The 14219-nt window shown below is 34.5% G+C and overlaps 1 protein-coding gene across 1 annotated transcript; it reads right to left on the bottom strand.

The window, feature by feature from the left end:
* Positions 1-6931: 6931 nt before the first annotated feature.
* On the bottom strand, positions 6932-10088 carry LOC132037713 (clathrin coat assembly protein AP180-like). The gene has a single exon (XM_059428306.1). The coding sequence runs from the start codon at positions 9685-9687 to the stop codon at positions 7426-7428; it is 2262 nt and encodes a 753-aa protein (XP_059284289.1). The 5' UTR covers positions 9688-10088; the 3' UTR covers positions 6932-7425.
* Positions 10089-14219: the final 4131 nt, after the last annotated feature.

The raw sequence follows: 14219 nt of genomic DNA, 5'->3' as shown, positions 1-14219 counted from the left end.
GCCTACTTAAAGTTATCTCTCCGACTCTTTGATAGATAAAATAGAGACAAGATCTTGAGCTGGCTTTATCACATTTAACAGGAAATGTACACTTTTCTTGGTTAAAGACAAACTTTGAAACAAGAGTATCCCCTCCTAAAGCTTTCAAAGAAACTTCCTACAAAAATTGCTTATAGTGCTTCTGTACTTGTATAATGTAGTTTCACAATTTCATTTCGAGATATTAATAAACCGATATATCTGCATCCAAGCAAATACTAAATTTCGTACCTTCATATTGTGGGCAAGCCTTAGCTGTTAGCAGGGCCGGGCCGGGCCGGGCCGGTCAGGGTAAGGTAAGTGAATCTCTTGCCATAAATCCCTAAATAGTAAAAGACCCCAAACATATGAAGTACTATATTATTATACAAAACATAAAATTTATGTAATTATTAATAATTTCATAAAAATTTTAATACTTCTTTTGAATTTGGTAGAGGTTGGAACTTGTAAGGTTGAGTAAATAACAATAGGTCTTCTCTCATTATATTAAATAGTACATTATCTTATCGTCAATTCTAATTTTTCATCCTATCCATATTATTCCATAGTCTTTTTTCATGTTTATGATGACTTCAGTTTCTAATTCAACTCAGTTTTTTTGAATTAGCTATTTCTTTTATGTCATATCTGATTGATTCATACATTAGAAAATAAGTTCTTTTGTGTCTCATCTTCTTTAACTAAGAAATCAATGAGACAAAGTGTTGCAATTCGCAATGTTCGAAACTCGGTGGATAATGGGCTCTCCATTTCTCTACCCCTTTCCCACTTAAATACCGTTTTTTCGTACGGTGGAGAGTTTGATACCATAATGTGCGCCTAACACACATATCACGTGTTGCGCTCTCACCCCGCATCAAAGTCATGTGGGCTTTTTTTTGTGTCTCATTATCGATGGATTTTATGAAAGAAATTTAAGAGCCTTTTAATATATTTTGGCTTTAGGGCATCAAGTTCGTTGAGCGGCTCCTAATGGTTTTGTCCGGAAGCCTTTGAATTTATTGTGATGGGCTTTGTACTGAAATGTCTTTAAGTTGGGAGATTAGGCTGATCTAAAAGGACCCAAGATTTTGCTGTAAATTGGAAAATATTAGAAATGAAATGAAAAATTTGAAGTGCAGTACTAGGAATTTTATTCCAGAAGAGAATGTTTGGTATTAAAAAACGGTTAAGGTAGATGCATATAATGGAGAGAGCACTAATGTCTAATGGTGCTCAGTAGAACATGTTTTCGGTGACTTAGCTTTAGAGGTAACTCTCACCGGAGAAAACTTTGAATCTGAACTATGATTCAGATCAAGTCTGTTAAAGCCATAATTAAGTAAATAAAGATACGTTATTTCTAATAATTCAAGCTCTTAGATGACATAGTCACAATCTTCAACAACTGTTATAAAAAATGTTTATGAATGTTTGTATCTTCCCTCTCCGGAAAGTAGTTTCAGATTTTTGACGTTCTGCCATGCAAATCTAATTCAAACTCAGAAACATGACGAAAGCGGATTGAACAATGGCATAGTGAAACTGCAAGATCAAAAGAAGACTAAAACCAAAAGGGTAACCCTAAGATCAAAATTGGCATCTAAGTTTAAAGAAACAAAAATTAAGACGAATGCTTAGCTATGATCTTGTTTTGGTTCTGTAACCATAACTGTTGTTCATGCGAAAGATCTGTCTGACTCAGTGTGCCATTTAACATCTGATCACTACTTGGAAACGTCCCAAAAGGATCGGAATGCAAATCACTATGCACTGGTGATGAAGAATTTTGACCATTAAAAGTTGGTGTTGCTTGAAATGTAGGCGCAGGCGTTGATAAAAACATGCCTGCAGCTGTGTTAGTATCCATATTTGGGGTTGCAGACTGCTCCATCGACGTGTCTTGTAAAAACGGATTGTAATTAGAAGCTGGCAAGGTGGTGGATGAAGTAATTGGTTGTGAATTTAGGCCACTACTTGGGAAATACGACGATGTATTTTGATTATACAATTCGTCCAAAAAAGAAAAGTTGATAGATCTCAATTGGTTGACTTTGTGTCTTAATTTTTGATAGATTCGACTTGCAACCTGATTCCGGAAGGCTCGCTAGAAGTTTGCGCGATCACATGAAGATAGCAGAGGACATCCCCATGCGTGTGTTGTTCACGTGATTACATGAGCGATCAGTACATACATGAGAAGTCTTGCAAGATATGTGAAGTTCGCGAAAAGTTTGTGCGATAGCACAACACTAATCCAAGTTTTGTTAGGTTTTAAGGAACATTGTGTTAGAATTGAATATTGTAAAATTACTAGGTTCATGCGTTTTGATGTTATCAGTGTGACCTTTAGGATATCTATGTGATTAGATGTATAGTTATTATGTTATTTAGGTGCATGTTTTTCGAGATGATCAAGTTCACAGTGAGAATGTGCAAGCTTTTAGTAGTATGAGTCTAGAAATATTGTGATATTGTAATTAAGAGTGAAGCATTTCATAATATTAATATCTCCATATCTTCTAGTTCTCTGTGTGCCTCATGTTATTATGAAGTATTCATCTTATACTCCCAACACTTCGATCAATAGATTTCGAGGACACTTGGGGTATTTAAGGGGCTCTAATTGAGGATTTATAATGTGCCAAAAAGTCACAAAGAGTGTCACGTACGTACGGTGGCTTGATCGAAGCTTATTAAATTGTTAAATTCTTGCTAGTTAATCATCTTTAGTCCGCAAGAATTTCATGTGTAATTTTGTTAAAGAAAATGTAATTGCTCATCCAATGGATCTTGCTCATGCTTAGGCCTAAATAGTTTTGCGAAGTAGATTCCGTACACCCATCAATAATGTTAACATAGTTGGCCTACTTAAAGTTATCTCTCCGACTCTTTGATAGATAAAATAGAGACAAGATCTTGAGCTGGCTTTATCACATTTAACAGGAAATGTACACTTTTCTTGGTTAAAGACAAACTTTGAAACAAGAGTATCCCCTCCTAAAGCTTTCAAAGAAACTTCCTACAAAAATTGCTTATAGTGCTTCTGTACTTGTATAATGTAGTTTCACAATTTCATTTCGAGATATTAATAAACCGATATATCTGCATCCAAGCAAATACTAAATTTCGTACCTTCATATTGTGGGCAAGCCTTAGCTGTTAGCAGGGCCGGGCCGGGCCGGGCCGGTCAGGGTAAGGTAAGTGAATCTCTTGCCATAAATCCCTAAATAGTAAAAGACCCCAAACATATGAAGTACTATATTATTATACAAAACATAAAATTTATGTAATTATTAATAATTTCATAAAAATTTTAATACTTCTTTTGAATTTGGTAGAGGTTGGAACTTGTAAGGTTGAGTAAATAACAATAGGTCTTCTCTCATTATATTAAATAGTACATTATCTTATCGTCAATTCTAATTTTTCATCCTATCCATATTATTCCATAGTCTTTTTTCATGTTTATGATGACTTCAGTTTCTAATTCAACTCAGTTTTTTTGAATTAGCTATTTCTTTTATGTCATATCTGATTGATTCATACATTAGAAAATAAGTTCTTTTGTGTCTCATCTTCTTTAACTAAGAAATCAATGAGACAAAGTGTTGCAATTCGCAATGTTCGAAACTCGGTGGATAATGGGCTCTCCGCTCTACCCTTTCCCCACTTAAATACCGTTTTTCGTACAGTGGAGAGTTTGATACCATAATGTGCGCCTAACACACATATCACGTGTTGCGCTCTCACCCCCAGATCAAAGTCATGTGGGCTTTTTTTTGTGTCTCATTATCGATGGATTTTATGAAAGAAATTTAAGAGCCTTTTAATATATTTTGGCTTTAGGGCATCAAGTTCGTTGAGCGGCTCCTAATGGTTTTGTCCGGAAGCCTTTGAATTTATTGTGATGGGCTTTGTACTGAAATGTCTTTAAGTTGGGAGATTAGGCTGATCTAAAAGGACCCAAGATTTTGCTGTAAATTGGAAAATATTAGAAATGAAATGAAAAATTTGAAGTGCAGTACTAGGAATTTTATTCCAGAAGAGAATGTTTGGTATTAAAAAACGGTTAAGGTAGATGCATATAATGGAGAGAGCACTAATGTCTAATGGTGCTCAGTAGAACATGTTTTCGGTGACTTAGCTTTAGAGGTAACTCTCACCGGAGAAAACTTTGAATCTGAACTATGATTCAGATCAAGTCTGTTAAAGCCATAATTAAGTAAATAAAGATACGTTATTTCTAATAATTCAAGCTCTTAGATGACATAGTCACAATCTTCAACAACTGTTATAAAAAATGTTTATGAATGTTTGTATCTTCCCTCTCCGGAAAGTAGTTTCAGATTTTTGACGTTCTGCCATGCAAATCTAATTCAAACTCAGAAACATGACGAAAGCGGATTGAACAATGGCATAGTGAAACTGCAAGATCAAAAGAAGACTAAAACCAAAAGGGTAACCCTAAGATCAAAATTGGCATCTAAGTTTAAAGAAACAAAAATTAAGACGAATGCTTAGCTATGATCTTGTTTTGGTTCTGTAACCATAACTGTTGTTCATGCGAAAGATCTGTCTGACTCAGTGTGCCATTTAACATCTGATCACTACTTGGAAACGTCCCAAAAGGATCGGAATGCAAATCACTATGCACTGGTGATGAAGAATTTTGACCATTAAAAGTTGGTGTTGCTTGAAATGTAGGCGCAGGCGTTGATAAAAACATGCCTGCAGCTGTGTTAGTATCCATATTTGGGGTTGCAGACTGCTCCATCGACGTGTCTTGTAAAAACGGATTGTAATTAGAAGCTGGCAAGGTGGTGGATGAAGTAATTGGTTGTGAATTTAGGCCACTACTTGGGAAATACGACGATGTATTTTGATTATACAATTCGTCCAAAAAAGAAAAGTTGATAGATCTCAATTGGTTGACTTTGTGTCTTAATTTTTGATAGATTCGACTTGCAACCTTGATTCGGAAGGCTCGCTAGAAGTTTGCGCGATCACATGAAGATAGCGAGAGGACATCCCCATGCGTGTGTTGTTCACGTGATTACATGAGCGATCGGTACATACATGAGAAGTCTTGCAAGATATGTGAAGTTAGCGAAAAGTTTGTGCGATAGCACAACACTAATCCAAGTTTTGTTAGGTTTTAAGGAACATTGTGTTAGAATTGAATATTGTAAAATTACTAGGTTCATGCGTTTTGATGTTATCAGTGTGACCTTTAGGATATCTATGTGATTAGATGTATAGTTATTATGTTATTTAGGTGCATGTTTTTCGAGATGATCAAGTTCACAGTGAGAATGTAATGCGAGCTTTTAGTAGTATGAGTCTAGAAATATTGTGATATTGTAATTAAGAGTGAAGCATTTCATAATATTAATATCTCCATATCTTCTAGTTCTCTGTGTGCCTCATGTTATTATGAAGTATTCATCTTATACTCCCAACACTTCGATCCAATAGATTTCGAGGACACTTGGGGTATTTAAGGGGCTCTAATTGAGGATTTATAATGTGCCAAAAAGTCACAAAGAGTGTCACGTACGTACGGTGGCTTGATCGAAGCTTATTAAATTGTTAAATTCTTGCTAGTTAATCATCTTTAGTCCGCAAGAATTTCATGTGTAATTTTGTTAAAGAAAATGTAATTGCTCATCCAATGGATCTTGCTCATGCCTAGGCCTAAATAGTTTTGCGAAGTAGATTCCGTACACCCATCAATAATGTTAACATAGTTGGCCTACTTAAAGTTATCTCTCCGACTCTTTGATAGATAAAATAGAGACAAGATCTTGAGCTGGCTTTATCACATTTAACAGGAAATGTACACTTTTCTTGGTTGAAGACAAACTTTGAAACAAGAGTATCCCCTCCTAAAGCTTTCAAAGAAACTTCCTACAAAAATTGCTTATAGTACTTCTGTACTTGTATAATGTAGTTTCACAATTTCATTTCGAGATATTAATAAACCGATATATCTGCATCCAAGCAAATACTAAATTTCGTACCTTCATATTGTGGGCAAGCCTTAGCTGTTAGCAGGGCCGGGCCGGGCCGGGCCGGTCAGGGTAAGGTAAGTGAATCTCTTGCCATAAATCCCTAAATAGTAAAAGACCCCAAACATATGAAGTACTATATTATTATACAAAACATAAAATTTATGTAATTATTAATAATTTCATAAAAATTTTAATACTTCTTTTGAATTTGGTAGAGGTTGGAACTTGTAAGGTTGAGTAAATAACAATAGGTCTTCTCTCATTATATTAAATAGTACATTATCTTATCGTCAATTCTAATTTTTCATCCTATCCATATTATTCCATAGTCTTTTTTCATGTTTATGATGACTTCAGTTTCTAATTCAACTCAGTTTTTTTGAATTAGCTATTTCTTTTATGTCATATCTGATTGATTCATACATTAGAAAATAAGTTCTTTTGTGTCTCATCTTCTTTAACTAAGAAATCAATGAGACAAAGTGTTGCAATTCGCAATGTTCGAAACTCGGTGGATAATGGGCTCTCCGCTCTACCCTTTCCCACTTAAATACCGTTTTTTCGTACAGTGGAGAGTTTGATACCATAATGTGCGCCTAACACACATATCACGTGTTGCGCTCTCACCCCCAGATCAAAGTCATGTGGGCTTTTTTTTTTGTCTCATTATCGATGGATTTTATGAAAGAAATTTAAGAGCCTTTTAATATATTTTGGCTTTAGGGCATCAAGTTCGTTGAGCAGCTCCTAATAGTTTTGTCCGGAAGCCTTTGAATTTATTGTGATGGGCTTTGTACTGAAATGTCTTTAAGTTGGGAGATTAGGCTGATCTAAAAGGACCCAAGATTTTGCTGTAAATTGGAAAATATTAGAAATGAAATGAAAAATTTGAAGTGCAGTACTAGGAATTTTATTCCAGAAGAGAATGTTTGGTATTAAAAAAAAGGTTAAGGCAGATGCATATAATGGAGAGAGCACTAATGTCTAATTGTGCTCAGTAGAATATGTTTTCGGTCACTTAGCTTTTGAGGTAACTCTCACCGGAGAAAACTTTGAATCTGAACTATGATTCAGATCAAGTCTGTTAAAGCCATAATTAAGTAAATAAAGACACGTTATTTCTAATAATTCAAGCTCTTAGATGACATAGTCACAATCTTCAACAACTGTTATTAAAAATGTTTTTGAATGTTTGTATCTTCCCTCTCCGGAAAGTAGTTTCAGATTTTTGACTTTCTGCCATGCAAATTTATTATTCTAATTCAAACTCAGAAACATGACGAAAGCGGATTGAACAATGGCATAGTGAAAGTGCAAGATCAAAAGAAGACTAAAAGCAAAAGGGTAACCCTAAGATCAAAATTGGCATCTAAGTTTAAAGAAACAAAAATTAAGACGAATGCTTAGCTATGATCTTGTTTTGGTTCTGTAACCATAACTGTTGTTCATGCGAAAAATCTGTCTGACTCATTGTGCCATTTAACATCTGATCACTACTCGGAAACGACCCAAAAGGATCGGAATGCAAATCACTATGCACTGGTGATGAAGAATTTTGACCCCTAAAAGCTGGTGTTGCTTGAAATGTAGGCACAGGCGCTGATAAAAACATGCCTGCAGCTGTGTTAGTATCCATATTTGGGGTTGCAGGCTGCTCCATCGACGTGTCTTGTAAAAACGGGTTGTAATTAGAAGCTGGCAAGGTGGTGGATGAAGTAATTGATTGTGAATTTAGGCCACTACTTGGGAAATACGACGATGTATTTTGATTATACAATTCGTCCAAAAAAGAAAAGTTGAAGCTGTTACCATTGTTAGAGGTAGCAGGCATGGAAAATGGTGCTTTTGTTTGTGGGGTTGCTTCAAATAATACCATATCCAAAACACTACTTGCTCCATTTCTTGATACTTGTTCTGGTTCTTGCCTTTCTTGGAAGGCATTGAAAGATGGCAATGGCAATCGCGATGTGGAAGTGTTGTTAGCAGCACTATTAGGCATGGGTTGTACTGATTTTGTTTGTGGGGTTGCTTCAAATAGTGCCAAATCCCAACCATTGCTTGAAGAAGCCTTAACAGGCAACTCATTCGTTCCATTTCTTGACACTTCTTTTGGTTCTTGTTTTTCTGGAAAGGCGTTAAAAGATGGCGAAGATGGCATTAATGCCTCATTTAGTACAGCTTCCCATCCTTTCACTGAACTTGAATCTGATAATAGCTTTGTTTTGTCCTTGTTCTGTTCATGTTTAGCTTCTTTATAGTTAGCTTCTTTCACTTTCTCTGCAACAGGTTGTCGTTGCTTCTGATCTTGTACTTCTTCGTTGTCATCATTTCCATTATCTTCTGATAATGAAACAAGATCAATCATGGACACTGGCAATGACCTTGCAGAACCTGTATCACACACATCTTCATTAAATTGCTTCTTAAACTGAATATCCGAGTAGGCCTCCAAATCAATTGAAATGGAGGGACTCCGCCCAGTGACAGTGGCTCTTATGAGATCTTCTAGTGAACTACAAGGCGAACCGTTCCCAGAAGGAGTTTCACTCCTTTCCGAATATGGCTCAGTCGTTGCATAAGAGAGTTCAGATTGTCCGCCATAACTATCAAACCTACTTCTTGATGACTTCATTGAGCCTGGCCCTTGAAGAACCAAATCTCCTGAAGATTTTACTGGAAATGAAGATTGGTCCTTAAGAAATTCTTGTAATGACTCAATTAACTCCTCAGTTATTGTTTGCACGCTTGGATATTCTGATGTCCTGCCAACAGCTATGCTTTTACAGAACGAATAAAATGTGTTGATCTCCTCAAATTGCTTCGCGGCTTTAACACAAGTTTGAAAGGCATTTACACATGTTTGATATGGTAAATGAAAGAAACTATCAAGAACAAGTGCAAGGCCATCAGAAATATCCTTGTAAAGATCAAAACTTTCTTGTACCACGGCGTACAGAGCATTTTGCACTAGAGAATTGGTCTTGGCCTCACCTGTTGGCCTTGTAGCAATTGCCCTTTCGAGCAATCTTTGCCAATACGAAATCTTGTCAAGTAGCATTGGTGGTTTCATTTCACGTATCGCCTCATTAGTCCTGCTCCTGCTCCTCCTACTCCTGCTACAATCACTGCTACTCCGTGAATAGTTGGAAGTCTCCCGGTCCTTATAATTGCACCGCCTTTGGAGTTTTCCGGTGAGGAAACAATCCAAGCGCTCGTCAAGATATAGTGCAAACGTTCTAATAAAAGCAGTGAAATCCCAAGGGCTAGAATTTGAATCATCGCGAAAATTGGAAAGGTTGAGAATTTTGGCCCCACGTTTCATTGAATGAAGGACTTCTCGAGGGAAATAAGGATCACCATCTTGGAAGATTCTAAGGACAAGCATTAATGATTTGAGGGCGACGATCCAATTCCTAGTACGACCAATGCGTTTGCCAATGGCACGTGCACAGGCAGCCGCGTAGGCCTTGTTGGAAGAGACTAATTGGACAACCTCGTGAATGTAACGCTCATCGACAGGGACATCGTCGTGTGTGGTGGCTTTTAGGACAGCCACTTCGAGGGTTGAGGAAGCGTTGTTGGAAACTTTGGCAAGGCTAATGCTAGTTTGGTCTTTCACTGCACCTATTGCCTTCTTTAGCTTGCTTGGCATGTTAGGCTAATGCTCTCTTCTTTTTCTTTTGTCCGATTTTTAAGATTAATGCAGAATACTTACATGAAAATCTGATCATGTAACTAATCATAAATTCTTTACAAAAATAAAAAAGGCGACCCCTTTTTCAAATCAAAAGAAGTACCTCACATAAAAGTTATTGGAGTTCGGTTCAAAACTATGAGATGTTGCGTTTTTATCTTTCTCTAAGCCGTTTGATCATATAAGAGATCAAATCAAGAAGATTTGTACTTTGATAGTAAAATTTATTGATGACAAGAGTTGGTGCTTTGATGAGGGGGAGAGAGAGGAGTGAGTCTAGAAGGCAGTAGAAAAATAGTTTTTTCTTTTTCTTTTTTCCTTCCTTTGGATCAGTAATTGCGTTTCTGTTTCAGATGTGAAAAATGAGAGAACCTCCATGAGTTTCTCTCAGCCTAGTTGTGATATTTTATCTCAGCCACGAAAAGAACAAAGAATAAAACTCATACATACAAATGTAGTCTATGGTTGTGTTGTATAAATATTTATGTTTCAGAAATTGTTCGACAGTTATAATGTAGTTAAAATCAAATGATTATTATTATTGCAAATGTTAATATCTCATTTCGGAAGGTTTTCTTGTTATGGATCTATAATTCTTCCATGAAGGATAATGTAGGGTTGTATATATGCTTGTTCCTTGATTAATACTTTGTTAAAAAACACTTTTAGTGCAAACGATTGAATTGGTTGGAGCTTGCGATCCATTTTAAGATTATTGAGTTTCATTATCTTACAAAAATTGGTCATATAGGAATGTTAAGAGGATTTTAGTAAAGATAATGCTTTTCTATAAAATATATGATCATATGTAACTGTTATTTTTTTTTCCATCTACATGTTAAAGTTTTATACATGATACAATTATTTTTATGCTTTTTAGTATTAATTTTCTTTATTGAAATTGACAGGAATTATTGGAGCAACAATGATAAGTGATCGATATTGATCAAGCTACTATACAATTGGACACAATGAAAAAAGGAGAAGACTATGGGGCTTTGTATCTCATGCAAGACACTACCATTGTAATTGTTATAGAAAAATTATGTATTGTGAATATTTTGAAATTTAACTGTGTAATTATGTGTAACTTGAAACTCATTTTGAATCTAAATTTTTTGATTTTTCGCTACGTTATATGGAGTTTGTGTGATCATGACTAAACGCATATATAATTGTCAAAAATACAGTTATACGTTTTCACCTTTCATAGCAAAACTAAAAAGAATTGACTATAATTTTATGTATTTTGTGGCAAAAAGTATGAATTCTTAGCTATGTACAAATATGTTTGTGGCAAATACTTTAATTCATTAGATACGAATTTCGAACTCGTAGCTAAATATAAATATTATTGCCACGAGACTAAACTATAAAATAGCTACAAAGTTTAAATTTTCGTAGCAAACAAATTAAGTGATTTGCCACGATGAATTTTCATAGCAAACAAATTAAGTCTTTTGCCACAATAGAATATATTTTAGCTACAATATAAAGATTGCTACAAATTTTATTTGCCGTGGCAAAAGAGTAAAACCATCTGCTACAAGTACATATTTCGTAGCAAGAATTATTTACTATCACAGCTACAACACAAAAAAAGTTCGTAGCAATAAGTACTAGTCCTTAGCCACGGACCATGTAAAGTTTGTAGCTAACTTTTAGCTACGCTACTTTTAACATTTACGAATGCTTTCGGCAAAAATATTTGTAGCTAAAGTGTTTAGCCACGGAAATTTTCATATTTAGCTACAATGTATTTCGTAGCTATATGTACTCTGTGTTGTAGTGTGAAATGCTAATACAAGAGGCCAATAAAAAGGACAAAAATTGCTGCTTATGTACTACCATTATTTATTGAACAGGTAGTGCTAACTCTAAAGTGTTAGCTTTTCATGCGCTAGTGATTTTTCTTGCTTTAGGGATAACGATAGAAACAAAACCAACATTTTTTATGGTAGACCAACATCAAATCATGAATCTTTTAATATAATAATTGTCTATGCAACGTCCTAATTGTATAGTATTTGATAAGTAAAACATTGTTTTTACTATGATCCTACTAGTGGTCTTTAAATTAGGGGTGTAAATGGTTTTTCAAAAACCGATTGAACCGACCGAACCGTACCGTAAATGTACCGAACCGATTTTTAGGTTCTTTTTAATAAAATTGAAGGTTTTAAAATAAATCGATAACCATACTGAATTATTAGGGTGGGTTTTTTATTGTATAAAAAATACCGAATCAAACCGAATAAATACATATGTCGAAATATATTTTATATATCATAATTTATAATACATAGCTTTAGATATTTTGTCCTTGGGATGAATTTATATAGAGAGGGCTATAACTAAAACTTAAACCTACCCGTCGACCCAATTGAAACAAAATACATAAAGTCTCGAACACTACTACACGATAATATCATCAACTGCTTCAAAAGAAGAAAAAGTTTGGTTTCTCCTCCTCTTCTTTTTGTTTATATTTTTTCTAAATTTTTAAACTTCTTATTCCAATTAGCAATGATAGTAACTACATATAACTTTATATTGCAAATTTTTTAGTATAATTACTCTTTCTCCACTGCCACTGGAACCTATATGACAATTAATTTATATAGTTCTACTTTTCAATAATTTCTTATGATAAAAATAATCTTTAAACACCAATTATCATGTCTTGGTACAATTGTTAGTTTGCCGCCTTGCTACCTGCAAGATCCATCAATCAATTGTATAGTTCTAGTTTTTAATAATTTTAATATTCTTTTAGAATCAACGAATATACGTATTTATCGTGTAGTGTGTTCCTTATAAGTTATAAGTCGATGTCGTTGTATTTGTGAGCATCAATAATGTAGTGTTTTTAGTTTGTTTCTTCCATAACTTTTTAATCCTTGTTTTCTGTATTGCATTAGGTGATTTTTTTAAAAATACCGAAAATTAATCGAACCGTACCGATACCTAAGAAAAACCGATCTCATTGGGACTGTTTTCAAAAGTTTAATTTTGATTATATATAATAGAGTAACCGAAAAATTGGTATGGTATAAATTTTTGCAAAAAACTGATCGAACCGAACCATTGACAGCCCTATCTTTAATTGTAAAAATGTTTGTGATTTGTAGTACTTCTATGAAATTGTTATTTCATAAAATTGATAAACCAAAGCGTGAATTCGTTTAGAAAACTGAATGTACATACTTCGAGTCTCTCCACTCCAATTTGAATTGAGTAGACGCCTACAATCTACATTCCCTCAGAACCCAGGCCTGGACTAAAAATTGAACTCTTATCAATTGGGCTCATATAAAAAATGAGGGGAAAATTACGTGGGGTCAATACTTAAGCCTAGTATTACCACTGTTACCAACGTTATCAAATATTTACTAATATTACCAATAATTTACCAATTTTACCAAGCTGTTATGAATAGATAATGTGGATGCCATGGCCCACATGGGTACTGTAGAAAACACACTACTTCAAGTATTGTGTACTGTAGCAATAACACTACTCCAAGAATGATATATAGCCTCAAAGTTGATATGTAAAATCCATCCCAAAATAGTAGAAAGAAAAGAAATAGTACTACTGCTCATTTCTCTCACTCTTTGTGCTTTTATTGCTTTTAAATTTTAGTACACAATTATATTTTACAATACGTTATCAGCACGAGGCTCTATAAATTGTGGTTTCCCTTTGGAACAAGTTGAACGCCATTTCTCGCGAGGTATATCTCGATGATCCAGTGTTAAGATTATTAGGCCTAATTGCCAATTCTCACTGCACATTAATATATTCCGCTAAATAAATATTGATTTTATTATCTGTGTTTTTAAAAACTGTTCTTCCATCATAATATAAAAGTTGAACTATATGCTTTATCACTATGCTTATTATTATTATTTTTACATGATTCCACAATTGGTTATTTTAGTATACATAGTATAATAATTACTTTACAAACATAACTATTTGTCTTAACAAGAAAGAATATAGTACACGATTATGTACTGCCTATAACTGTAGAAGTTTTTTTTGACAATACTTCTTATTATGTCTAACTTTGGATATTTTCTTTGATAGTTTTCACTATGTCAAATTTATCAAAGCTTGAATTTGTGGCACTTGATATCACCAGAAACAATTATTTATCATGGGTCCTTGATGCTTAAATTCACCTTGAGGCTAAAGGTCTTGGGGATACTATTAAACAGGGAAATAAATCATCAAGTCAAGATAAAGCCAAGCCTATGATTTTCCTTCGTCATCATCTTGATGAAGGATTGAAAATTGAATATTTAACTGTGAAAGATCCACTTGAATTGTGGAATAATTTGAAGGATCGATATGAACACCTAAAACCTAAAGCCGACGGTATTACCGAAAGCTCGGTATATGACCGGATGCATCTCGGCTCCAAGATTTTAAAGCGTAGCCGACTATAATTCTCGCTATCCATCAAGTTAGTTCTCAGATTAAAA

The sequence above is a fragment of the Lycium ferocissimum genome, chromosome 11 (genome assembly GCF_029784015.1).
Source record: "Lycium ferocissimum isolate CSIRO_LF1 chromosome 11, AGI_CSIRO_Lferr_CH_V1, whole genome shotgun sequence".
NCBI classification, from domain to species: domain Eukaryota; kingdom Viridiplantae; phylum Streptophyta; class Magnoliopsida; order Solanales; family Solanaceae; genus Lycium; species Lycium ferocissimum.
This window is presented reverse-complemented; position numbering and strand designations above follow the sequence as displayed.

Coding starts and splice junctions, on each gene's coding strand:
- LOC132037713 (XM_059428306.1), bottom strand. CDS start 9,687: ATGCCAAGCAAGCTAAAGAAGGCAATAGGTGCAGTGAAAGACCAAACT.